At 42.2% G+C, this 27,130-nt stretch overlaps 1 protein-coding gene across 2 annotated transcripts in view; it reads left to right on the forward strand.

The window, feature by feature from the left end:
* Positions 1-27,130, forward strand: part of ece2a (endothelin converting enzyme 2a) — a 70,655-nt gene that overhangs the window by 20,958 nt on the left and 22,567 nt on the right. For both annotated transcript variants that reach the window (XM_029454330.1, XM_029454329.1), the window contains exon 3: positions 14,012-14,295. In XM_029454330.1, the coding sequence (XP_029310190.1) occupies positions 14,012-14,295 (284 nt within the window). The remainder of the gene's footprint in view (positions 1-14,011; positions 14,296-27,130) is intronic.

The raw sequence follows: 27,130 nt of genomic DNA on the forward strand, positions 1-27,130 counted from the left end.
GGTTGAAGGATGAAGCCGACTGACTTTGGTGATTCTCAAACTTTTCATCTAGAACCAACAGCATGTTGACATTTCAACTTTGTGTTACCAAATACAGGAAGAACTAACTGTGTTTTCATTAGCCTCATATGTACTTCGTGTTTAGTGCTTAAGATTAAACATAGATGCTGAACATGGTAAACATTATACCTGCCAAACATCACCTTGTGAGCATGGTTCTTGTGGACATGCTGACGTTAGTATTACCCTAAGTACAACCTCACAGATCTCCTATCATGCTTGTTTCCCCCTTATTTCTGATTGTTTGGTGATGTTGTGTAATGTTTTAGCAAACCAAACAATACAGCTAGCTATATAGTGTCTAAGCTATTGCATTTAGCTCTAAATCGCTTCTTGTTAACGTTAACTCGCAAATATTAGTTGTGTGAAAGAAAAAGTTGTTTAAGCATCAACTTGAGCATTTTGTTCAAGCAGCTGTGCCAAATGTTCACCAAAGAAGTCGCCTCCATTGGTGTGAAAGATTGAAATTATTTTAACACTGTTTATGAAATGTGTTTGCATAGTATTTTACACATTTTTAATGATGTTTCATGATTAATAAGCAGCTAAAAAAGCTGTATATACGATTTTGGAAATCACCTTTCACACCTATAGGTGGTGTATGATGCCATACCTAGAACTGCAGGTCTGAAACTGCTCTGCAACTAATATTGTAATATTATATATATATATATATATATATATATATATATATATGTTTGTGTGTGTGTGTGTGTTTCTGTATGTGTGGTGTTGCATCACTTCTGTGAAGTTGCCTGTATGTCTTGTACTTGTATTCATACAAGCACAAGATAGAAGTGTCTTTTATTTCTTTAAATGTTTTTAGTCAGTATGGTGTGCTGCTTTTCTTCAATCATCTTCAGAAAGCAAATATTTAATAGCTGGAAAAACAAACAATGGAAGCCCTCTTGTGACCTGGTGTGTTTTTGTGAGTGTGGGAGAGACGTGCAGTGGTACCAGTGGGTTCAGGGTTGGTGCCAGACTCGGCGCTTAGCCTGGCACTGCCTTATCAAGCAGAGTTTGTATGTTTGTGTTGAGATTTGGGACCTGTGCTGGCTCTCTCATCAAGTATGCAGTTGGAGTCGACGCTGCAGCAGAGATGCCTAATAGAAAAAGCAGGAGAGAGAAGAGAGAGTTAGAGAAGACTCTGAATACGTCATACCACCCGCTCACTTCCAACCTCTCCTCTTTATCGTTGCACTTGCCAATTACTCCTTTTCACATTCGTCTATCTCATCCTGCTCTTCTTCCGCATCTTTTCCCTTTCACGCCATACCCCACCCACTAAATTCCTCCACTCTTATCCTCATTCATGCTCCCAGCCATTCACATACCTCGCCCTCCCGTTTCCACCAACATTGAGTGTCATTCATACCTCTCTCTCTCAATCCCCTGCAGCCTGGAAAGAGCTGTTGAGAGATTGAGCAGCCCTCTTCACACTGCAGGTAGCCTGTGATCACCACACACATTACTACAGTGACCTTCCACAGCTCCTCTTGCAGTTCCTGTTCCCATGACCATATAAGTACTTCCTCTCGACTGAGTGAGTGACATCACAGTGTCTGTGTGACTTGGGCATTTGCAGGGAGCACCAGTGAAAGGTCACAGACGGGTGGAATTGGATGGTGTTTATAGTAGGGCAGCAGCTAACGATTACTTTCATTATCGATTAATCTGCCGATTATTTTCTAGATTAATCGTTTGGTCTATAAATTGTCAGAAAATCGTGAAAAATGTCCGACCCTGTTTCTCAAGTCCATGGGGATGTCTTTAAGTGTCTGGTCAGTCCAGAACTAAAAGACATTCAGTTTGATAAGATTTAAAACAGAGAAAAGCAGGAAATCTCCATATTTGAGAGCATTTTACCTAATAGATTATAATATAGTTTGAGATTATTTTTCTGTCAACCGACTAATTGATTACTTGACTAATCGTCGCAGTTCTAGTTTAAAGGGAGCGTGTTGGGAGATACCAAGCACATAACTTGTCACACACACACACACAGTCTGACTTCTCCTCATGTCCTCCTTCTCACCTCCTCCACTTCTTGTTCCTTGCTTTTCTCATGGATGAAGAACACCCAGTTCCTACCAAACAGGAAGTGTTCATGATTCAGTGAGAACAGACTATCATGTGTGTGTGTTTCTCATGTTTTCCCGTACGGTCCAGTTCTCCAGTCAGTCGGGCAGCAGATGCTTGCAGCGTGACCTTCCTTTACCCATACTCTTGTATGCTTATGCAATTGACTTAATGAACACATAACTGAATCAATGATAAATAACAGTTTCCCTATGAAGTATCAGACACGCAGCAGGAACATCAAAGTGTCAGTGTGTGTCTGTCAGGGAGCAATGGAGAGTAGAGATGAGGCTTTGGCATATTGCATGTTGCATGTAGCAGCACACCAGAGGAGGGGATGAAGGATGCAGCATTAATCACCATCTTCATCCACCAGCCTGTCTCAGAGGCTGACTCACTCTTCATTAGCGACTTCACTGCTGTCAGCTGCTCACTGGTGGCCTCAAAGCAGACGGCAAACCACACTATCATGTCCGTACAAACTACAGTAACTATTTTGGAGCACCTGTTAGAAGTACGGCCAGAAAGTCTGCAATTCTGAAAGGACTGATACAACTTTACACCTTTTTTTTATTTTTTAGATTGAATGTAGGGCAATGTGGAGTAAACTATCGCTCTATACACCAGGTGGAACTAGCACTTCAGACTAAAGACAGACCGTCATCATGATGTGTGTTTTTGTTGTATCATAAATTGTCAACACCTGCACCATTCGAGGCAGACCGCAGATTTAGCCATTTAGCTAGCTGGAACAGATGTTAATAGGCTATCAATGAATGTCATTTAACCACTGAGTGTATGCACTGCTACACTATATAAACAAGAAAGATGGGGTTTAATGGAGTCTGCAGTTACAATTTTAACATAAAATGCTTTTCACAGCTAAATATTAATGTGCTCATTGAAAGAGCTGGCCTCCCCATCAAAGCTAGGTATTCATCTGGAGGTTGATGAGCCCAGCACTTTCATAGCTCCAGATTGTGGCAATGCATGAACGCAATGTGACCCATGTCTAATAGAACATTTTGAAGTTTTGATTTGGGTTATTGGCTCAACGACAATGACAAAAGTCACAGTTAGATTTAGGGCTGCAACTAATAATCTGTCGATTTTTATTTTCTTCAATTGATCGATAACTTACTGTAAATGACAGTAATCACAGAGTGATTTAGGCGACTCGAAGTGTTTCAGGGCCCAGAGTGAGCTGTTGTTTTGCACCCCCCTCCTCCCCTCCTCCCTGCATTTCTATCAGCACACTTGATTCAGACCTCCGATTTAGATTAGAATATGACACAATGACACTGCAGAGATACATGCCATTTCCTCCTGCATGGATCAATATGCTTGGTCAGCCATAAAGCTCCCACACTGTGCCGGCTCTCATCTGAAAAACCTGATCCATATGCATAATCACACCAAGGTCAGGCAACAAGACCCATTTACATACAGACGCAGGCACCTTGAACTGACAAACTCTGCTGCCAACCAGGCAGAAAATTAACCAGTCAAGTTTGAGCGTGTGTGTGTGTGTGTGTGTGTGTGTGTGTGTGTGTGTGTTGAGAATACCTGTGCTTTTTCGGCCATTTCATTTAGTCACAGACGTGGTCTTGGTAGGTGGCTAATTGAAAATGCCTATACTGCTGTTACCCTCTCTTGCTCTTCTACACAGCATGCATCAGACTATCCACCAACATTACACTCACTGGGACACTGACTTAAGTTTTGTCCCCATTTAAATCTTAGCTCACACTGAAATTTAGAAGAAATGGCTGAAACCCATGAAATGTTGTTTTAAAATGTTGTGCTAACTGTAATGAAATCTCTGAGGAATCTTTGTCAGCTTTTCTCTGTACCTTCCGAGTGTTATTTAACACACACTATCTCCCTGACTTTGCCTAATCTGTTCTGTTACGCTGTGCTGTGTTTTCCTGCTGAGGCAGTCTAAACTGAATCCTCATTCCATGCAGTTACAAGGAAGTACCTGACAGTGACAGTGATTTCTCTGTGTGTCTTGCATCGTATACCTTCATAATGTAGTCTTTCTCTGCTGTGTGTGTGTGTGTGTGTGTGTGTGTGTGTGTGTGTGTGTGTGTGTGTGTGTGTGTGTGTGTGTGTGTGTGTGTGTGTGTGTGTGTGTGTGTGTGTGTGTGTGGGTCACAGAAGATGGGGTGAATTAATTGCAGATTAAAGGCAACAGAGAAATGATTCCTGTGAACCTTATTGTGCACACACACATTTTCTTGCTGAATCATAACCTTCCTCTCTGCTGCGACAAATTAAAACACTGCTATTCAAAGAGAACAAAAGGTACAGTTGGTGGTTACACAAAGACACACGCACATACATTTCTTGCTAGAATAGCCTGACGGAAAAATACATATTGGTACCTCTGCAATTTACTCAGCGTGGCTGTAATGAATATCAAGGGGAGTGAGAGGGGAAGGCTGTTGACAGACACAGCTGTGCAAGCAGTTCACTCTTCCTCATGTAGGTAGTATGACCTGACAAAGGCTGTGACAATAATTGAGAGATCTGGTATTGCGTTTGCCCTTGACATGAAATACTTTTATTTTGTGAATGTGAATCCTGCCAAATGTATCAAACAGTGATCGTACTGTGCTGAATGCTACTGTGATGTGATGAGCAAGGTGCTGCGGATTTTCAATATGACACGGTGAAAGGTGTCACTTACCGTGCTAATGTGCTGGAGGTTTGGTGTTCAGCCAAACTGTAGAAAGAGATTCATTAAGCTATGAGGGACACGTTGCAGTACAAATCTGAATAAATTAACAGAGAATGACATTGAATGCAGATGTTCCCATACAGGACATAGAGTCTCAGTCTTTTTCTGAACAGACAATGTTAAGTGACTTGCTCCTGGTTGAACAATTAGTGCCAACGATGAGCAACTGTGTTAGAACATATCTGGTTCTTAAATAAAAAGCCACAAGCAGCAAGATAACACTTAAAAAACTGAAAACTGAAACGATGAAGCTTTTGAATTACTACATCTGGGTGCCTTCTTCTCCGCCAAACTGATGGAAAAACGTGATTGAGTGTCTCTATGTTGAGGAACATTTAGGGCAGGGGTTTTCAACAGGGGCGGCAGCGCCCCCCAGGGGGCGCTGGAAGCAATATTTTAGAAAGGGGGGCGTTCACGTGTCTTTGGGGGGCGTTTGTGTGTACGGCCCGCGAGGTCATTTATAAACGCACGCAAAAAATGTACTCCAAAAAAATGAATCCAAATCTGGTCAGATATAGAATAAAACCGGCGAATGACTGTTTTTCCTGGCCAAGGTCAGGGTCCTTGAACACAACACGAGCGGACGTGTCATCACGTGGTCACGTCATATAAAAAAACTTCAATATTAAACGGTCATTGACATCAGCGAATGCAGCATGGCGAGTGTAACAAAGAGAAAGGTGGATGCGGAATGTTCCAGGAGAAATGGACGAACGATTATTTCTTTGTGAAAGTAAAATGCCAGTGTGCCTAATTTGTATGGACGCGTTTGCGGTCATGCAAAAGGCTGTCGAGCGTCATTACAGCAGGAAATATGCCGAACTGCACGAGCTGAAAGGACGAGTGCGTTTGGATAAAGTTAAAGTTGTGTGTTTTTAGACTTTTATTTTTATTTTGCTGAGTGATAAAGCGCTGCTTGAAAAAAACGAACAAGCGCCGCCACTGCTCGAAAGCATTAATGTTATTCTAAGGATACACCATGAATAAAACTAATCTGAATTAATGTTAAAACACTAACGCTCTGGTCAGGACTTGGACCAGCACTCTGGCTGCTTGTAGCAGCAGAGCTAACACCAGCAGAGCTAACATCAGCAGAGCTAACACCAGCAGAGCTAACACCAGCAGAGCTAACACCAGCAGAGCTAACATCAGCAGAGCTAACATCAGCAGAGCTAACATCAGCAGAGCTAACACCAGCAGAGCTAACATCAGCAGAGCTAACATCAGCAGAGCTAATACCAGCATCACTGCTGCTGATTCAGGCTGTGTGTTTAACAACCGCGGATATTTTCGCCTGAGTTTCTGAACGTTGGAGTCGACGTCGCTCCATTTATCATTAAAGTGTTGGACTTTTGACTTTTTTTGCACTTTGTAGTTCTCTCCTCTCCTTTCCTCCGCTCTGTGTCTGACTGGAGGTGTTCACAAAACGAGAGAATGTGATGAATGCGCAAAGCAATATATATATATATATATATATATATATATATATATATATATATATATATATATATATATATATATATATATATATATATATATATATATATATATATCACGACTCACTTTTCACATTGAACAGGTGCTCTTTCATTAAATAAACTAAACGCTTATGTTATTTATCTATTTTATGTGCACGTTTCCGTGTTTACTGCGTTGCTTTGCGTTGAATGTGAAAAATTGAACAGGTGCTCTTTTATTAAATAAACTAAATATATATAGACTGCAGCCAATCAGAAACGAGTCAGACATTCAAACTGTAACTGGTGTTAAACACAGCGGCCTCAGAACTGCAAAACAATTTGCACTCTGAAGAGTTCCAACGATAAACGAGCAGCCAACAAAGGAAAAGTCTGAGATGCTGAAATGTTTTATTTATTTTGATATATATTTATTTATATAGTCGAACCTCTGATTGTAGAGGAACAATGTGGATTCCGTCCTGGTCGTGGACCAACGGAGGGGCCTGGGAGTATTGTTTTGTGGATCTGGAGAAGGCGTATGACCGGGTCCCCCGGGTGATACTGTGGGAGGTGCTGCGGGAATATGGGGTGAGGGGGTCACTTCTGAGGGCCATCCAATCCCTGTACGCCCAAAGCGAGAGTTGTGTCTGGATACTCGGCAGTAAGTCGGACTCGGTCCCAGTGAATGTTGGCCTCCGCCAGGGCTGCGCTTTATCACCAATCCTGTTTGTGATTTTCATGGATAGGATAGGATATCGAGTCGTAGTCGTGGAGGAGAAGGGTTGCAGTTCGGTGGCCTGAGGATCTCATCGCTGCTCTTTGCAGATGATGTGGTCCTGATGGCGTCATCGGTCTGTGACCTTCAGCAGTCACTGGATCGGTTCGCAGCCGAGTGTGAAGCGGTTGGGATGAGGATCAGCACCTCAAAATCTGAGGCCATGGCTCTCTGCAGGAAACCGCTGGATTGCCTACTCCGGGTAGGGAATGAGCCCTTACCCCAAGTGAAGGAGTTCAAGTACCTCGGGGTCTTGTTCGCGAGTGAGGGGATGATGGAGCGAGAGATCGGCCGGAGAATCGGAGCAGCGGGGGCGGTACTGCATTCGCTTTACCGCACCGTTGTGACGAAAAGAAAGCTGAGCCAGAAGGCAAAGCTCTCGATCTTCCGGGCGATCTTCGTTCCTACCCTCACCTATGGTCATGAAGGCTGGGTCATGACCGAAAGAACGAGATCACGGGTACAAGCGGCCAAAATGGGTTTTCTCAGACAGGTGGCTGGCGTATCCCTTAGAGATAGGGTGAGAAGCTCAGCCATCCGTGAGAGACTCGGAGTAGAGCCGCTGCTCCTTTGCGTTGAAAGGAGCCAGTTGAGGTGGTTCGGGCATCTAGTGAGGATGCCACCTGGCCGCCTCCCTAGGGAGGTGTTCCAGGCACGTCCAGCTGGGAAGAGACCCTGGGGAAGATCCAGTACTCTGTGGAGAGATTATATCTCCTCACTGGCCTGGGAACGCCTCGGGATCCCCCAGTTGGAGCTGGCGGATGTGGCCCGGAGAAGGGAAGTTTGGATAATGGATAGGGGGGCGCTGGCCCAAAAAAGGTTGAGAACCACTGATTTAGGGTATTAAAAGAACAAGACTTTCAATCTACAGCCATGTTATTGTAATTCCTCCTGAGGGGACATTAATGTTTGTACAAAATGGTGCAATTGTTGTTGAGATATTTCAGTTTGGATCTAAAGAACAACATGCATCGTCATCCCTATAGCATTTCTGTGTGCGCGCGCGCACTGGTTCTTCAGTTACACAGCAAGCTCAAATTGCATCATTTGGGCTTTCCACCACACACTCTGTCTGTCTGCCCCTCCGTCTCTCTTTCACTCCCACTGTTAGTCACCCTCGTTGCTCTTATCTCCCCCACATTGTCTGACAGCTGCACATCCCGTCCTGTTGGAGCTCTATCCATTGTTCTTGATCACCAGACTTTCACCGCAGCAGTTGGTTGTTTTTTTCGGCTGTTGTTTGACCCCGCTAAGGACAGAGAGGGTCTTAAATGCAGACAGTAGTGCTGCAGCTTCTACAGTTAAATGTTTTTTTATTTTAAGCAGACAGTGAAGTGTAAAGCTTTCATGGCTTGTTGTAAGGTAACGAGGCATAAATAGTAATATAAAGAGGGAGGTGGGTGGCTCTCAATAACTGTTAGTTCTGGCTAAAAAGAGACAAAAGATGGCTCTCTCCTCTCGCTGCCTTTTACTAAGCCCCCGTTCCTGGTGCCTGTTGGTGTTTTTGGATCTGAGAGAAGCTTTAGGCTCTGTGCCACAGCAGAGAGGCAGAATCATACAATGGTGTCCTTCCAAAAGTCCTCCATCTCTCACACACAAACACACACAGACTCACACTCCATCAAACAGTCACACTGTCATGGGCACACGCTTAATTATTCAGTCCCTAATTATCTCGTATACCCGGTTACGTAACTGAGGTTGCTTTTGTGAGTGGAGGGAAGAAGAGACTTGTAAGGAGAACTTGCCGGAAGAGCCGAGCTTTTGATTTGAGAGAATTTCATCTGGCCTCGCTGCTGATGCAACTTCTCCAGAGCATCTGAAACTGCTTTAAAAAAACATGGAAATAAAAAAGAATCTGGTATAGATGCAAAGATTGGGTTGTGATCAGATCAGATGGTACATACCAAAATATACAGCCATATTTAAATATCCCTTCATCCCCATAAATAGATGCTAGCTGCATCCCTTCTTTCCTTTTCTCCCTCCTCTTCTCCCTCCTCTTCTCCCTCATCTCCCCATGTTTCGCCCTTGTCTTGCTTTACTAGTTTGTCAAACTTCCCTTTTTTAATTATTTCTTCTGTCATGCTTTTTTAGTGTCAGGACATTTTATTGCTTTCTTTTTCTCTTCAATTTATTTTGACCTTTTTTGCTTTCCCTCTCTCTCCTTCCATGACTTCTTTCACTCCCACTGTTACCTAATTGTTTAGTACTCTTTTTGTCCCCTCTCTCCTCTGGTGTCTTATCTTCCTCCATGCTTTTCTGCCTCTACCTCTCCTCCTTCCTTCCTGAATCCTCTCCACTCTCACTCCTCTGTCTCAGTGTGAGGCCAAACAAGCTGTGAGGATGTTTCAGTCAGCACAACTCTTTGGAAATTGTGCATTTTTAATCAAAGACTGAAGTTCAACACCATGAATGCCTTCAAGGTGAGACTGTCAAAAAGTTATCTCTGTTTCTGCAGCTCATCACGTCACCCCTCTCTATAAAACCCTGCTTTCGGGTGTGGCCCGTTCGGAGTAGTTATATATACTTTTTCCGCTTTATATACCTTCGCCTGGCAGTCAGACATGTCGTTGGATCTGCTTTATTTCAAGCAGCCTTAAGGGTCCATATAGGTCATTTATAAGACACATGTTTGTGTGTCTGTGATTGCATGTAGATGTCAACAAATGCTTGTCATATAAATGCTTATGCTTAATTAATCAGATAAGAGTAACCCTAACTCAAAGGGAAAAGAACAATGTGTTAAAACAAGGCCCAGTGTGACACGGTCTACTTTCATTATTGTCATGGTACAAACACAGACTCGTGTGCAGGCTTCTAATGACCTGACATGACCAGTCACAGTCACAGTCGAAATCACACATTGAGCACCAACATTAGCTTCACGTCTGTGTAATAAATAAATATTCACTTTTATGTTATATGAGTAATATTTTTTTAGTAAATGTTTAATGTTTGATTTTCTTTTCTGAAAATATCACACCATGTCGAAACATCCACTAATAGAAGCGCAGGCACATACACTTACATGCAGCCACGTGATTATGTTCATGCACGCAATCGCACACAAAAACAAACACTCCACTTGGGCTTTTTTCACATGTTGACATTTACAGTATTTGCAGCTGAACCTTGTGAAGCGTCACCGTGGCATCAGTTTACCTCGGGCTAGCCCAGACTCGGCAGGGTGTGAGTGTGTGTGTGTGTGTGTGGGGGGGGTGGGGGGGGTGGGGGGGGGGCCGGGCCCTCAGTGTTGTTGCTACAGCACATGTGAACATCACATGTGAACATCACCTTTCATCAGCACTGGCCACAATCCACATCCTTAAAGTGTCTAAACCAATCTGGGATGAGACTGAGTACCCTGAATGCCTCTGACATAATGGAGTTTCCACTGCTGCGCCCGTCTCACCGCAGAGATAGCAGCTTTGATATTTCATACTGCTGGCTCACTCGCAGGGGTTCCCCACCCACCACCCCTCCTGACCATAGATGGACTCTAGAGAGTCGCTGTTTATGTGCACGGAGGTCATCTGATAGCCCAAAGGTCAAATCTCCAGCAGTTCATGTTGTGTAAGAGTCAATGAACTCGACTGTAAACTAATGAAATGACTATAAAGGAACCTTAAATCTGGGCTGACATTTATATTTACTGTGTGAGTGTTAATTGATATTCAGATTCTCTGAGGCAGCTGCACTTTATAGATGGTAAACAAGCTTATGCAAAGATTCTATGTAATCTTTAAAGCGCAGCTCTGAGTTTACATTTATCAATGCACACTCTGCTGTAACACTATCCCATACGCTTGTGCTATAAATGAGGTGAGCAGCCAGCTGGATGATTTACCATAGCAAAGTGTTGGATAGGGTTATTCCTTGTGGAAAATCCCAGAAATATCAGCAGGTGTCGACAATTTTACAACTCAGGTTTTTGTTGTAGGACTTCTGCCGTTTTGTCTATTTGGACTTTATAGATTGAATGATTAACTAGCTTAATCCTTCCCTATAGTGGGGAAATTGTAATGTAATAGTTTGATTTAGAAAAATACTTTCTCCGAGCAGCAGAAGAATGCTGCATTATTCCAGTGGATTACCTCTGAGGCTTCCTGTCCTGTGAGAGTCATCTGTCAGGCTTTTTTTTTATATCAAAGGGTTTATCAGGTCAGTCATGCAACCTGATACCATTGTTGGACCGAGCATCTCTGAGTCTGCAGGAAGGAGCCACCTCCATGTTTGGCCAACATTCCTCTCTGAGCGAGCAGCTGGTTTTCTTCTTCTCCGATTAAAAAAAGAAAAGAAAAAAGAACACCCTTGTTTGTGCACAATCTCCTGTATAAATGGACACGGAGACATGAATAACAAACACATGAAATAACAAACAGTTTACAGGTCACAAGCGGACGACTGATGTTCACCACAATTTATTTTTGCAGTTTCTTTATGAGCGGTATGATACTTTATAAGACCAGGACTCAGAGTTTCCATCACACACACACACATGCACACTCACACAGCCAGCAGAACGAGGTGATATGACACCTTTAACTTTATTCTCCCTCTCTGCCGCTCTGGATAATCCAGTTAGGATGCGCTATCAGGAGCTTTTAGCTTCTTCGCTTTCAACTGGAGGAAAAACAGACTCCAGGCTCCAGACTGGCCTGGTATCCTGAATAAACCTTTGTCACATAAACACGTGTGATACACACACTGTAGGATCTCCCCATACACGCACACAGTGTGTGTGTGTGTGTGTGTGTGTGTGTGTGTGTGTGTGTGTGTGTGTGTGTGTGTGTGTGTGTGTGTGTGTATATGTAAAGGTCAGAGGTTGCAGGGGGTCACCAGCTGATATCACAGACCCAAAATAAGAGTAGTGTCCTTGGTGACAGCATGTCAACTATAATGGTCGTGACAACCCCTAGGAATGAGCTGTCATGTGACACCCCTTGTTCAGCATGGAAAAAGAAAACACACACACACACACACCGCTGTGTCAGCAGGGGGAACCCTTCGGAAACAATGTCTGGCATGCTTGGGGATTTGAGAGGGGAGTGCAGCAGGGATTTAACCCACTCTGGAGAGCACCAAACCTGGGCATGAAACAAGACCACAGACCCTCATTTTCATCCTGAACTGAATTGTAGATTGTTTCCATGAAGGATGATGGCAGCATTTTGTTATGGTGTCATGGACTCTTTTTCAGATAGTCTTCTGTGTTCCTAGAAGTCATATATTGTTTGTCAGCTAGCCTCTCCTCCATGGGAAATGTATTTTCCAAAGCTGTTGCTTGATTTTGGCACACGTAAAGTAAGATTAAAGCTATCTAAAATATCCCTTTGAGCCTGTGTAATTCAACCCTGACACATTCTCTCATCTTCCAGCCATCCGTATAAAAAGCGTTCAATGATCTGAGTGTGACAAGCAGCACTGACATATTTCCTCCCTTGTTTTGAAGCCAACGTCACGGGGATAGCCATCAAGGGACGGCATGGCTCCAGCCCTCTTATGTCTGGAATACACGCACACGCACGCTCGCTCGCACGCTCGCACGCACACACACACACACACACACACGCTCACACACACACACACACACGCACACACGCACACACACACACAAGCAAAAACAGCTGAAACTCTGTCACTTGTGGAGTGTGGCTGGTGTTGCTTCTTTCCTAGTCATTTTAATTCTGTTTTCATACTTCCTGTCTGCTGATTACAGTTCTCCATGTATGTCTATAGGTGTGATAGACATATATATGTTATTATGAGTGTACTACATACATGTGAGGTTTCTACACAATGCACACACACACAGTGTGTGAGGCTGTTAACTGAATCGGTCTTACACGCTCGCACACACACATAATCACACACGGAGCTTTTGGAGGTTGGTAATTAGTTTGAAGCAGTAAGGTGATAACATGCGCCAGCCACACGTTTGCAAGGGAGGTGTCGGTGCCAACGTTCTACCGGAAGTCACAGCCCAACCTATCGCCCTCTGCCCCCTTTCCCAGGCGGATACCCTTTAACACACCTACACACACACACACACACACACACACACACACACACACACACACACACACACACACACACACACACACACACTTTCAGTACAAGATTACATGAGCATTTCCAAGGCTAACACACATGAACTTCACCTTTACTGAAACAGAATATGTGCGTCAAGATAGTTTCTGTCTCCCCCACGTCCTCCTCCTACTGCGTCCTTCCCTTTTTTTTCTTTAGTCTTCTCTACCCACTCCCACTCCTCCTCCTCCTCCTCCTCTTCCATCTACACAATCTATGAGTCATCTGATCTAAAAGGTGAGATGCAGCATTCAGCAGTTTATTTTCATCTTGACATGCTACATGAGAGGCAATCTTCACTTTTTTCTTTTGTCCTCTTTCATTTCTCTCTTAGGCTTTCATCCATCCATCACTCGATGAAAGGCTACAAGTTGAAACCTTTTTGCTTGTGACAGATTTTGTGCAGTCTGAGGTCATGTCAGAATAGGCTGCTTCCCCCTGAATACACTTTACAGGAGCACCCATATGGTCCTACGGAGTGGGATGTTTCAATCTCTGCCTGATTGAATGGCAGTTTGATCAAATAAAGACCGTGTGGGTATGTGTCTTATCAATCACAGGAGGCGGTGCCAGTCATAGCAGCCTTTGTTGCCATGATGGGAACTTGCTGTTTAATCACATTTTGTTGCGATATTGATAACACAATTGTATACTCATACTGAAAAACATATTTGGGATTTGAGTCATCCGAGACATATTAGTTGCTGTCTCCCCTCTCTGTTCTTCCTCTCCTGTCTGCTCTCCCTACAACCTTCTTTCCTCTCCCAACATGGTTCACTTTCCCTTCTCTATTTCCTTCAGGTTGTGGAAACAGCAGTATGAGCGGCGACTTGTACAGTGCGGGCTACCACTCCATCATCAACATAGACTACTCCTCTGTGTGCATCAGTACAATGAGTGCCAGACACAGCGACTGCCCGGGAATGACCTGGCAGCAGATGGACGTGCGCCAGCTCTCCTTCCCCGATGAGTCCTTCGATGTCATCCTAGAGAAGGCCACGCTGGACTCCATCATGGTGGAAGAGAAGTCTCCTTGGGAGGTTGCACCTCACACAGCCTGTTTCATTCACCAAGCACTCACAGAGGTATTGTTGAATCGTGACACGGGTTGAATATTTCTTGAATTCGGATCAAGTTTTATGGGAAATTCCCGCCAAAATTGATTCAATTTTCAGCAAAACATACGCTGGAATTTTTAGCATCAGAGGGCTTGTGTTTCTGTTGTGTTCTACAGGTGTGTTTGGATTTTCAAACCATAATAGTTTATGCTACTATCGCCTTGTCTTAAAAAATCTTCAAATACCATTATTATGGCAATATTAGTAGATCAAGTTTTAAACATTTGTGTTATTCTCAAATGAATGAGAAGAGTGAAAACAAACCCATATTGAGCACATAGGACTGTGTTTCCTACTTCTACACTACAGGAATTGGAGGAGGTTTTTCTTTTGGAAGACTGGCTTTTATTTTCTTGCAGTGATGCACATAAAAAAAGGCTACTTAAAATATACGCTGTAGATTTTATTTTACTGATCCATCCTCTACCAGTCAGTATTGTACAAGCTACAAGAGTCTTTACACGCCTGTGATGATTTGAATGCTCTGCTACAGTAAGCATTTATCTGTAAATGACTTCTCCCTGACAGTGAAATCGGTAATAGTGGCACTTTACATTTCCACTTCATCTCCACAGCCCATCAGTTGACTTACATGACGTCGAGTGCTATTCAGCTGCTGGCTGCAGCACTAACCACCACTGTGTCAATGTGACAATGACAATGTTTTGGCCATTAGCCATGCTTGACCTTGACACACTAAGACAAGAGAACGCCGCTATCAACTGAAGTAGGTGACTCCCGGGCTCTGAATGGAGAAGAATTACTCATTATGTACTCACTGCCGCATTTGGAGCAATGCAAAATGAGTTGTTATTCAAAGTTTAGTTTGTAATTACTGGTATAGTTTAGGCTCAATACACAGACCAAATATATAATTACAGTAAATGCAACGGTGGGAAAGGTCAGATTGTGTGAATCATTTTAATGGAAGCAGGTAGAGAGGACTAAGTGCAACTAATGTTAATGCAAAATTAAACTGATGTTTTTAAAGTTTACATAAATGAAGATATAATGGTGCTTTTCAGTTGAATAATCCACTGAATGTCAGTCGGCTACCAGCATAGAGTTTATACTGATGGAAAAAAAACCCAGTGAATTCATTTATTAGAAAATCAACTGACAATTGTAATTGTTGCAAATGTTATGACGAAGGAAATGCATTGAACATGTTTGTCAGGCCTCAAGGATATACACGGTGAGTTGCAGTGAGAAACTCTGAGTCTAAACGTAACACCATGGGGCAACTTTGATTGAAATATAATTAACAGATTATGCAGTAATGAACACGAGTTAGTTACAGCTCTGGAGTGTAATGTCATCTCCACTTTTTATTAGAAATTCAAAACATATTTTGAAAAATGAAAAGTTCGAACTGTGAACATCTGTTTAAATTCATGCGTGTGAGCACGAGACGCCGTGCCTTGCACTGCAGCGCAGTGACAAAATGCAATGTGTGTCTCTTCGCTGACCTTGTAAAACACAACTGTAACGTTAGCTTGTCCCTCCAGTGACGCAGCAGAGGCATCACAAATCAAGGGAAAACAGTCAGAGTGAATTTTACCTTTACAAAATGTACTCATGTGCTGAAGCCAAAAGCAGGTGGGACAGGAAAAAAAGTGTCAGCAGGGTTGTTTGCACAAACTGCAGGAGCTGGCAACAACAGCATGCGACTTAATTAGTCGATCTTTATTGTCGTTCCATCCCATTATGTGTTTGCACTTACTGCAGCTACTGTAAGCTGTGTCCTTTCTTCTTTGCTGCTTGTATGGTTCTATAAACTGTCATAAGATGGTTGTATAAATCAGTATTACTGATTCATACACCCCTTAAAGAGTTTTATGATGTGCTTTGTAGTCGGTTGCAGCCCAATTGACGTGCTTCGTTTTTTAAAAACAGTGACACCTTAATTAAAACAGCATGTCACTGGTTAAAATAGATGACGCTCTTTAATAAAGGGATTAGATATCTCTGCAACACAACACATAGACGTCTTTGACATAACGCCAACACTGTTACTATCACATTATGTTGAAAATGTTAGTTTATTGTTTTAATGCTTTAAGTTTAAATTCTGGCGTATATTACACATTGAACCTTTAGCTTCTGAAAATAGCAACACACGCACAAAGTCCTGGGTGTTTTCTTCCACCAGAAGGAAATATTAAAGAAGGATCAGTGAGTGTGTTTGGGGGACAGATGGGAGGATTTGACTTTCCTTCTCAGTCATCATTACCTGCTTCCCTCACACCATCTCTTCTTCTCACTCCTGCCTCTCACTCTGTTTTACCCTCATTTCCTCTTCTGTTTCTCTCACCTGCTCTTTGCTCAGGGCTGTGTGGAGATGGTGATGTGTGATTGTGTACATGTTCTCTTTCTGCTGCACTCTGAGCGTTGTGCATGTGTGCAAATACTGGGGTGTGTGTGTGTGTGTGTGTGTAATCACAGAGAAGTCGATAGCTCTCTGCGCTTGTCTATTTTTGCTCTCTCACTGTGGCTTGTATGGTTACAGCAGTCACGATTCCAGTTTTTGTTTTGCAGGAATGTGGGAGGTGGGCTCAGAGCCTACTTTAACTTCTTACAAAAAATAAACATTCTCACTAAATGAAAAAAAGGGGACAGATGGAAAGAGATGAAAAGGGGACAGATGGAAAGAGATGAAAAAGAGAAAGATGGGCGAGAAGGATAGAAAGAAACTGAAGGAGCAGGAAAATGGCCTGAGTGATGAGAAAGGGAGGAAAACCCTGAAGAATCTTTTTGCTGAATTCACACACAAGGAAGTAGAGATTGAAGGGCGAAGGAGAAAGAGGAGTGTAAGGAAAGGAGGGTAACTGCATAACAGCAAAGGAGAAGAAGAAGAAGGGGGGGGGAAAGGAGACAGAAACCGGGACTGACAGAAAGTAATGAGCAGTGAGCCGGTGTGAGACCGATGGGAAGAAGGCAAAGGAGAGGAAGAAAGAAGGAGGTGAGCGAAAAGAGTGCTTTGAGTGTTTCCTAACAAAAGCAATCGTGTCGAGGTATAAAAACAAAGAAACACACGGGTGGCAATTAACAATCAATACCACTTCAGAAGGTCTTACTTTAACAAACCATGCAAATACATGTTTCAGTGTGTTAAGATAACGAGGTACAAATGCACCAGATGTAGAACTATACACACTTCCTCTTACGGTCATCACTGGTGCCGATCAATGACACATACTGTACGTACAGTAGAGTCCTGCTGCAATAGGTGTACCAACAAATACAGTTTTATTTTTTGTTTTTTGCCAACATGCACACACACACACACACACTCTCACACAAACATAATCTCACAGTAGAGGCCGTGGTGCACTGAGGTGTGAAATTTATTTCACAGTCTGACATGCTCTGTGAGTCACTCTTACTGTTGTTATGGAGACTCTTTCGTTGGATATCATCTCAGACTAACACTTTTAATTGCCAACCTTTAGTCCTGTTTTAAAGAGGTAAAGACTGGTCCTGTTCAAAGGGCTAGTTTTTAAGTCATATTTAAATGTTTTTCAGTCATATTTAAAGTGAATCTGGGATTTAACTTGATACTTTATTGATGTGCTTGGAGATTTTCCAATAGGCTGTCCAGTTTGGTAATTCTGCAGAGGTGAGAATTCAAAACTTTGTGAAGAATAGTGTTGTTGGTGTTTTGTGCCGACCACTTCCCCCAAGTTCATCTCAGGAATTACAACTTTTACCTAACGAAGAACAAATGTTGTGCTTAAGAGATCTGTAATGGATGTTTAAAGGGTTTTATTAGCCCACCAGTGTCGGTTTGTTGGTGGACATTTTAATCCTCCACACTACAAGATAATGACTTGATCTGTTAGATGAATTCTCATTTAAGACTAAGACTCATTTGTCCTGACCGACTGTAGTTTGTGCTGCTGTTAAAGGTCCCACAAAACACTGTGTGGTGGAAATAACAAGAAATTGTGAAAGAATTGTAACTACTAACATTAATGATTACTCAGCAATTACATTGGTGTTTGATTTGTCAAACTTTCAGGGAGAGAGATCCATTGACATATTTTTGAAAATATGCATTATTTGTTACGTAACCCTAACAAGGATTACATACCTACATCTGGCACTTTTCAAATAAACCGTTTGAGAAGATTTTTTTTCATCATGAAAAAAAATCCCCAAATCCATCTTATATAAGTACAATGAAAGCAACCAGTTGGTATTGTAGGACTTTAACTAAAATAAATACATTTAAACATTTGAAAGCAAATAGATTTGTCTGTGTTTTCCTTCTTAAAGTTCTTAAACTTGCACTACTTTGTTCGTTTACATTTTTTGGTTTGAACGATGTATGAATCGTACTTGAGGTAAATCTTTAACTTTTCTGTTGGCAGAAGCAGCGTAAGACATGACGATACATAACGGAGTTCATTTGAATTGTGTGATGAGACAGAAAGATTCAGATTGTTAACTTGAACTGCACATACACTGTGTACCTGCATACTACACATGTGTGTGTGTGTTTCTAATCAGTCTGGCCTGACGATGATGAGGCCCCTTCAGTCTGTGTGATTTGGGGCTGTCCCAGTTAACAATGGTGAGAGAAACTTGTTCTCCATGTTCTCTTTTTGAGGGGGTTTTCGGTTCAAAGAAGTGCAAGTGCTGAAAAGACGTGAGAGAATCTACAAAATTAGATATTTTATATACCTTAAATAGTTTATGGTGTGTATCTTCTGCTCTGAATGAAATGTTAGTTTTAACATTTTAGCCAAACAGAGCATTTTCACTGAGACTGATCATAGTTTAAGTTTGTGATGATCTGGAGATAGAATCATGCAACCCGACTATCCCAAAGGAATCCCCATCTCCACTTGGCTAATGTATTGGAAAACACTGTGTACCCACCCCGCCATCATGTGATGACATCATCATGAGCTGATTTATTGCAGAGTGAGAGATATTCATTGACATTGATTGGTTGTCCCTGGCTCCTGCTGTGGAGAGTTCTTTCCTACTCCATTACCAGGAATCTTGGATGCCTGCCGGGAAGATGACCCCTGGGGAACATTCATATTAGGACACACGTAGACTCAATAACAATCATGCACACACACATTAGCTCTAGCTTTATTTCTCAGTTTGTGAAATGGGTTCTTGTAATGCTTAAATATCATTGAACACAGTGTGTATGGACGTGTGTGTCTGTGTTTCTGTCTTGATGTCGACATGTTTAAATTGCTGTTTGAACCTTTTGTGCCAGAATAAAGTGGATTACACCAATCCACTTTATTGTCTCTCTCCTCTCGCTGTTCACACTCTCTCGTTTCTATCTCACGCCGTTCCAGGATCTTATAAAAGGTGAAGCTTAAAAAGAGACTGGAATAGGAAGTGCAATTTGTAGGCTTTACTTAAAACCCGACATTATTACCACAGATTCAGTGCATTCTGGATTTAGGAGTTTCTGCCACAACAGTCACAACATTATAGTGCAGGGCTATTCAACTTCATTAAGGCCCTGTCACACATATCCGTATGACAGAAACGTATGCCGGCACATACGAAAATTTGTCAGAGTCCAAATACGTCCAAATTTTATTGGATCGGAAAAATGAACATACACAGATACGCATGTCTAAGCTATTGATAGCGCTTCACTTACTAATACAAAATGTATCAGACGAATGCATAAGATGTACACAAATATGGCGTATACAAGATATCGGCAACACGTTGGTTTACGTTGATATAAGGTAAGGTATAAGTAGTATTCGTTAAGAGCTCACTGTGTTACACTGGGGTGCGTTGTTGAACGCTGATGTTTTGAGCATGTTCAAAATTACCAGACGTACCCGACGTGTGTCTTCATAAGATATGCAGACCTTACGTTAGATATACGTGAAAATGGAATACGTAGTTGAATATTTACCTACGTAAATACCTACGTGAATACCTACGTGACTACGTTAGAGGTACGTTAAATATAGGCTACGTCGGCTGACGGTGAATCCTACAGCCAATGTATTGATAACGAGTGGATAACCTGTTCCTACCCTATGTTAAGATGATGCCTGACGACGGAGTAACTTATTAAACGTGTTTCTACAGTACAGCTAGCGTTCAGCATGTTAGCCGTTCTCCAGCATCAGCATGACGTGAACCAGATGGCACTTTTCCAGCTCTGTTGTCCAGACGCTCTGATACGTTTTAAATAAGTAAGTGATAAGCTATCAATGTTTAACATACGTATAATAATTTGTTATGTATGCGTTATGTATGCGTTATGTATGCGTTATGTATGTGTCAGCTACAACACCGCTGTGGAAAAGTTGGACGTATTTGGACTCTGACGCATTTTGAGCTCATTTTCATATACGCCGGCATGTTTCTGCCATACAGAACTGTGTATGTCTGGCGTGTTCGGCGTAACGTCTGCGTCCTTCAAACGATCACAACATACCCTTAATTTATATCAACCTATTGCCGATATTTCGTATGCGCCGGCATACGTTTCTGTCATACGGATATGTGTGACAGGGCCTTTAGCAAGTGGGCCGAATAGGAAAATCACTGGGGGTTTGTGGGCCACACAATACTTTGTCAATGAATCACTACAAATAACTCTTACTTACAGTAGTGTTACTAGTTACTAATACATGAAATGAACTAGTCACGTGCATCCCCTTTTTTCTCGTTATTTGTATCACCTTAATTCATTACAGAAAGCAACCAGTCCATTCAACACAGTAGGGAAAGCTGTGGCTACAAGGCTTCTCACAAAAGTGCAAAATGTTGCATCTTGAAAACCAAGGAGACATGAGTTGTTTTCCCAACAGCTCCATGTCCACTAATGTACAAAAAAGATGAATATAATGAAACAGTATTCACCACATTACCAGTAAGTAGCCCTGTTTATATCCTCAACACTTCCAAGCATACATAAGGTGCTTTGAAAACAAGTCCATATCCATAAAATGAAATACTAAATGCAAATAGAACATAGTAACACAGAAGCATCAGACTCACAATAACATACATGTCTTAAGCATTTTTACAATTTAACAGTAAGTAGGCTTGTTTGAATCATAAAGCAGATGTGTCTTTGCATTTACACTAAGAATGCATCACATTAAGTCAGGTGATGTACTCCTATAGAACTAACAAACATATCAGACTTCTGTCATGTTGAGCCTGTTTGAGCCAGAGAAATTACACTTTTGGGTTTTTTATATTCAGAACTCAGTTTTCACATTGAACAGGTCTTTTATTAAATGATATGTATCTCGTTTATGTGCACGTTTCCGTGTTTACTGCGTTACTTTGCGCGTTCACATTCTCTCCTCTGCTTCGCGGGGCTCAGTCAGTCAGACACAGTGGAGGAGAGAACTAAAACAAAGCAGGGCTGCTATCGTGGCTCTCTTGTTCTGTGCAAAAGTGACCAAAAGCCACTTGACTCCGTTAAATGATGCTAACGGTCCCTGTACTTTCCTTCTCCGTTCCTCTGACAACTGGCAGAAAACGAGCCATGACTTGACCTGTAGTGCCTCTTCACATTGTATTCTTTCATCACGGAAATACATTTGTTGCACGATAAACACACCAGTTTTTTACTTGTTGCGGCTGGCAAAGTAAATCAATACGTGTCCGTCCATTCGCTCTGGAAGTAACGATTTTCAGAATCGACTTGAGGTTTCTTTGGCTTGGAGAGAGACATCTTTAAGCGTGTTGTTAGCTTGCCGAGCTAAAGTAAGGGAGCGACTTTCTCTGTGGCGCGTCAACCCAGTGTGCAGCGTGAGCTTGACTGAGCCGATGGCAGGTGCGGACAGAGTGCGTCATACCTGTCAACCCTCCCGTTTTTCCCGGGATTATCCCGTATTTTTCATTCTATGCCGTTTTCCTCCCGTTTAAATATTTCCCCGTACTTATCCCGTATTTTTAACCTTTCAAAAAAAAAAAAGGCCTAATTTAAAAAAGTGTACAGTGGTATAGTGGCCTCCGATAGAGCAGGTGGCAGTATTATGTTTAACTTTAGCTGAAAAACGTTATCCGCCAGTAAACGCACACAGAAGAAGAAAACCGGAACAATAACACAGAAGAAGACGAAAAGAGCTGGATGAGAGTCACAGTGAACGGGAGATAGATGGAGACGCAGTTGTACCTGCCAAACAAGTTAAAACTTTATGTAAGTACCAAATGAGAGGAGACCTTCCCTTATTTATTAAAAAGCAGAGTCGGGTAAACTCGTGCTTTTTGTAAAGTGTGCCATTCAGATGTTAGCATCGCACACAGCAGAATAAGCGATGTTCTCCAGCAAGAAAAATCGTCCGAGCACAAGCACGAGGCACAAAACATACACTGTCAATGACTTCATTTGTGAAATTTGGCAAACCAAGTGACCACAGCTGAGGGAAAGATGTCAATGCTTTGCGTCAAAGATAATGTAGCCTTCAGCTTCTGCGATGATTTAATTCGCAGTGTAGCGGACATGTTTCCCGACTCTGACTTCACAAGGAAGTCCTCGTTGGGGGAAACAAAAGCCACACAACTCATCCATCATCAAATAAATGGATGATATTAACTAATAAATAAAATGCATACATTTTATAAACATGTCTGTACAAGTAATACATACTTTAAATAAACATGTATTTATTTCCTGAATGTATATACCCGTCCCTTATGTGTTTACATTTACATTATATGGGTGGGGGCTGAGAGCTGTTAAAATATGGGCGGAGTCTGCCAAAAAATGTCCCTTATTTTGAAATTCCAATGTTGACAGGTATGGAGTGCGTTTTTTCCGGACGCCGCTGCAGCTCGGAGTGGGATGGAAACACCTGCGTTGTCGCCGCATTTGGTGTGAATCAGGCTTTAGTTTTATTTATGATATATATGCCAGCCCGATTTGCAGGCAACCTCTTGCGGGCCAGAAAAAGTTCAGAAGGGCCGTATCGGCCCGCGGGCCGCTAATTGAATAAGCCTGTTGTAGTGTAAGCATTGTCACTGAAGTAGTCTCCAGTAAAACATTGTGTTGTTTACAAAAACAGTTTGGGAAATACTGTAACACAAGATGTGGGCTTTTTCACAAATTTGGCCTTGAAGGTGCCGGTCGACTCGGCCATCATGGTAGTTCGGATGGTAGTTACTGTTTTAGCCAAAAAATATGCAAATAGGCACAGCTGGAAAACAAATGGACTTAAACCCAATGACAATGGGAACTCACTAGGATTTTCAAAAAAAGAGTTTAAAAAGTCAGATACGATATATTGGCTGACAAACATTACATGAAGAAATTATTTTAAAGATTTAGTTAAAAATGTGACCAATGAAAAACTAACTTTATCACTAAAACAATGCATTTGATACCGATAAGCTAAAATTGACAGTTAACAGCCGTTCTGATGCATCGCTTAGGTTCCAACAAACAAAGCTGTTGCTGCTGGGCTTTTCAAAGTCTGACACTTTCTTACCATTAAAAGTATGCCGAGGTATTTTCAGTTCCTGTTTGCATTGTGCCCATGGATGTACAGACAGCTGTCACTGGAATACTTTGATACTGAAGGAAACCTAAAAACCTGATGATTCTCAGACAAGTTCTTTAGATATAAAGAGTCTTATTTTTCTAAGCGGGTTTACGGATGTTTATCCTCCATGGACATCCGGAAAGTGTAAGTCACATCGCTTCAACAAAATTCCTGTGTATTAACATTTGATAGAGTTATGACATACATTGGATTTGCATACCTGTGTGCGTGTGCGTGTGCGTGTGCGTGTACGTGTGCATGTGCGTGTGCCTATGTGTGTGTGCTGGCCCAAAGAGCCCTGTCCTCTCCAGCTCCAGCTCCAGCAAAGGGAAAGTAGAGCAGTGGAGCACACGTGAGGGAGCGGGAGCGTGGATGATTGCATTTCTGGTTGCGCATGTGTGATGTGAGGATCAGATCAAAGACGGGGTGTGTTTGTGTGTTTGTGTATGCTTGCAGAGCATTCTTTAATTTAAATTTTTGCATGCAACAAGGGCATTTTTGCTTCTTGTGATGCATCTCTGTCAACACGCTTGTGTGTGGTTTTACTTAATGTTTTCTTGTGTGCAGGCACGATCACAGATCTGCATCTACAATGTAATGTAACGTGTGCTTTTTGTGTATATGTACGTGTACAAGTGTGTCAGGGGATGGACTGGTGAGTCCAGGCTTCTCACCTCTCCAGAGATTTTCACACAGCTTCAGCATTATTATTTGCACATGCTCAACTATACATACATTCTCACATTGGCAGATGGCCCCACTCACTATCTAAATAACACATACATGCACAGGATAGTATATTTATTCTCGTATGCCATATTTTGAGTTTGTGCTATACATTTCATATCACATTTTTTAGTAGCACCTGAAAATAACGTTTCATTAAGGTGTTTAAGACATCATCTTTTTTCCTCTTGTTGAAAAAGGATTTGTTAAGAAATATGGATTTGATAGATAAACACAGATGCACTTGTAATCTTGAGGATCATTAATATTTGTTGCAAGTCATCAGAGTGAATACAATATTTACTTCATTCCCTTTGTGCACATTTTCTACATATTCCCTCTTGTCTTCTGTGCCAGTTTAATCCAATGCCCTCTCTGCACTTTTCACCTGCTGCTTGCTCTTTCTATCTTTTGATACTTTTGTTAATCCAGCGTTAAGGTTTGTCCCAGCTGTGAATAGGGAAGCTCCCGGAGGCAGACGCAATCCCTCTGTTCCCTTTTAACACACACTCTCGCCCTCCCTCCCCCTCACTCACTCAAAATCACACACAGACTGTTTGGAGGTTACGCACGGATATAACGTGTCCTGTAGTGCACTGACATGGGTCGGCAAATGCAACTGTGAGTCATGAGTCATTACTATAATTCATAAATGTGATTGCATGCTTTAATGCACACATGCTTTAATACTTACATGATGCATAACACACACTTTGAATAAGCACACACACAGGATTGGTATTATGTCGCTGATTGCAGACAATACAATCTGTACCCAGGACATGGATTATAATGTACAGGGACTGCCCTTGAGTGGTGTTAATGCATATGATCAGGCAATAAGCAGAGTGAGAGACACATTTAGAGTATGATGGTTCATGTGTGCACAATACTGAGGGAGAAAGTTTAAAGAGAAGGAGAATTAGAGACCAACAACACAATACACACTGTAGTAGACTTGAAGAGGAAAGTGAGGGAAATAACTGCGCGGGCTGGTCGAATATCCTTTTAATGAAATTTAAAGGCACTATATCCCTAGGATGTTAAATGAAATATACTTTAAACACATAACAAGTAAAGACAACTTTGAATTTGTCTGACTGTCATAAAAATGCTGAACAGAGAACATACCTGTGCCAGGGGCCAGCCCATATCAAGTAAACGTGTGACATGTGCACACACACACACACACACACACACACACACACACACACACACACACACACACACACACACACACACAGAATGTCCTTCCCAGCTCACCGTTGCCTAGACGACTGGTATCGACTACAGAGCACTGTTCCTATGGAAACAACGGATGCCTAAAGGAGGTAGGATCACTAATTGGAATAAGAGAATATAGGAGAGAGGGATGAGGAAGACTAGAGACGAGGTACAGGAGAAGAAAAAGAGGGAGCATAATGAGGAAGAGAAAAGTGTAGCTCGGCAGATGTGTGGTCAGAAAAACCTGAAACGAAAAACCCCCTCCACTTTGTTTATCCAGGTGACGCAAGACAAGCACGACCTGGAGTGGAGTAAAAAGACGGGGAAATCCATATTTAGAGTAAATGTGTGGAAAATCAATGTAAGCCACAGTCAAGTGGAGTGGAGTACACCCCTTGAAGAAGGTTATTAGACCACGCAAATCTCATGTGTGAGAGAGTGTGAGAGCTGGGATGTTTTATATTATTCAGTGTATTATACCTAATCACTACTCGTCAGTCTGCAGTGGTTCCCAAACTTCAGCTCTTGCTTCCTTTGGACAGAGCCAGGCTAGCTGTTTCCCCGTTTCCAGTCTTTGTGCTAAGCTAAGCTAACCGGCTTCTGGCTGAGACGCATGAGAGTGGTATCGATCGGCTCATCTAAGTCTCCCCTAGTAAGCTAATGAGCATATTGTTGAACTTTTGCTTTAACGTGCGTCTTGCGGTCTGCGCTGGTGTGGATGGCACGCATGGTCCAGTAGATTGTTGACGCTGGTTCTGTCTTTTAGTTTCATTGACATCAAATCAAATCAAATTTATTTGTATAGCCCAATATCACAAATTATACATTTGTCTCAGTGTGCTTTACAGACTGTACAGGTTACGACACCCTCTGTCCTTAGACCCTCGCACCGCACAAGGAAAAACTTCCTTTGTTTGACATAGAAAGAAATAGGGCAGACGTTAAGAGTACTTTAGGCGTTAAAAAGAAGTGCATCTCTGTTGTTTGTTTGGCCCTTCTACAGTATTCCTTCATCATTATTCTTGAGTTTAAGAAGCATTAAATACAATGTAACACGTACTGGAAACGTGCACAAATGAGTGTAATCGCAGAAAGCCATACGCACGTCTACTTACACCTCTGTTTCTGTTTTACAGCCAGGCAGTTAAACAAACACTTTGTATTATTTATACAGGGTGCACTGTTCCTCAGTTGGCAGCTGTCTGGAAGCTTCTTCGATAGGCTGCACTCTCCCTCTGTGCCTGCGTCTGTATCTTTCCTCTCTTGCTCTTCGATCAGTGTTAGAATGCTGCACAATCGATACGGACACTTTACTCTCATTAATGTCTTTCAAAGTCAGAAACGAGGAAGGT

Source organism: Cottoperca gobio, chromosome 17 (assembly GCF_900634415.1).
Source record: "Cottoperca gobio chromosome 17, fCotGob3.1, whole genome shotgun sequence".
NCBI lineage: Eukaryota > Metazoa > Chordata > Actinopteri > Perciformes > Bovichtidae > Cottoperca > Cottoperca gobio.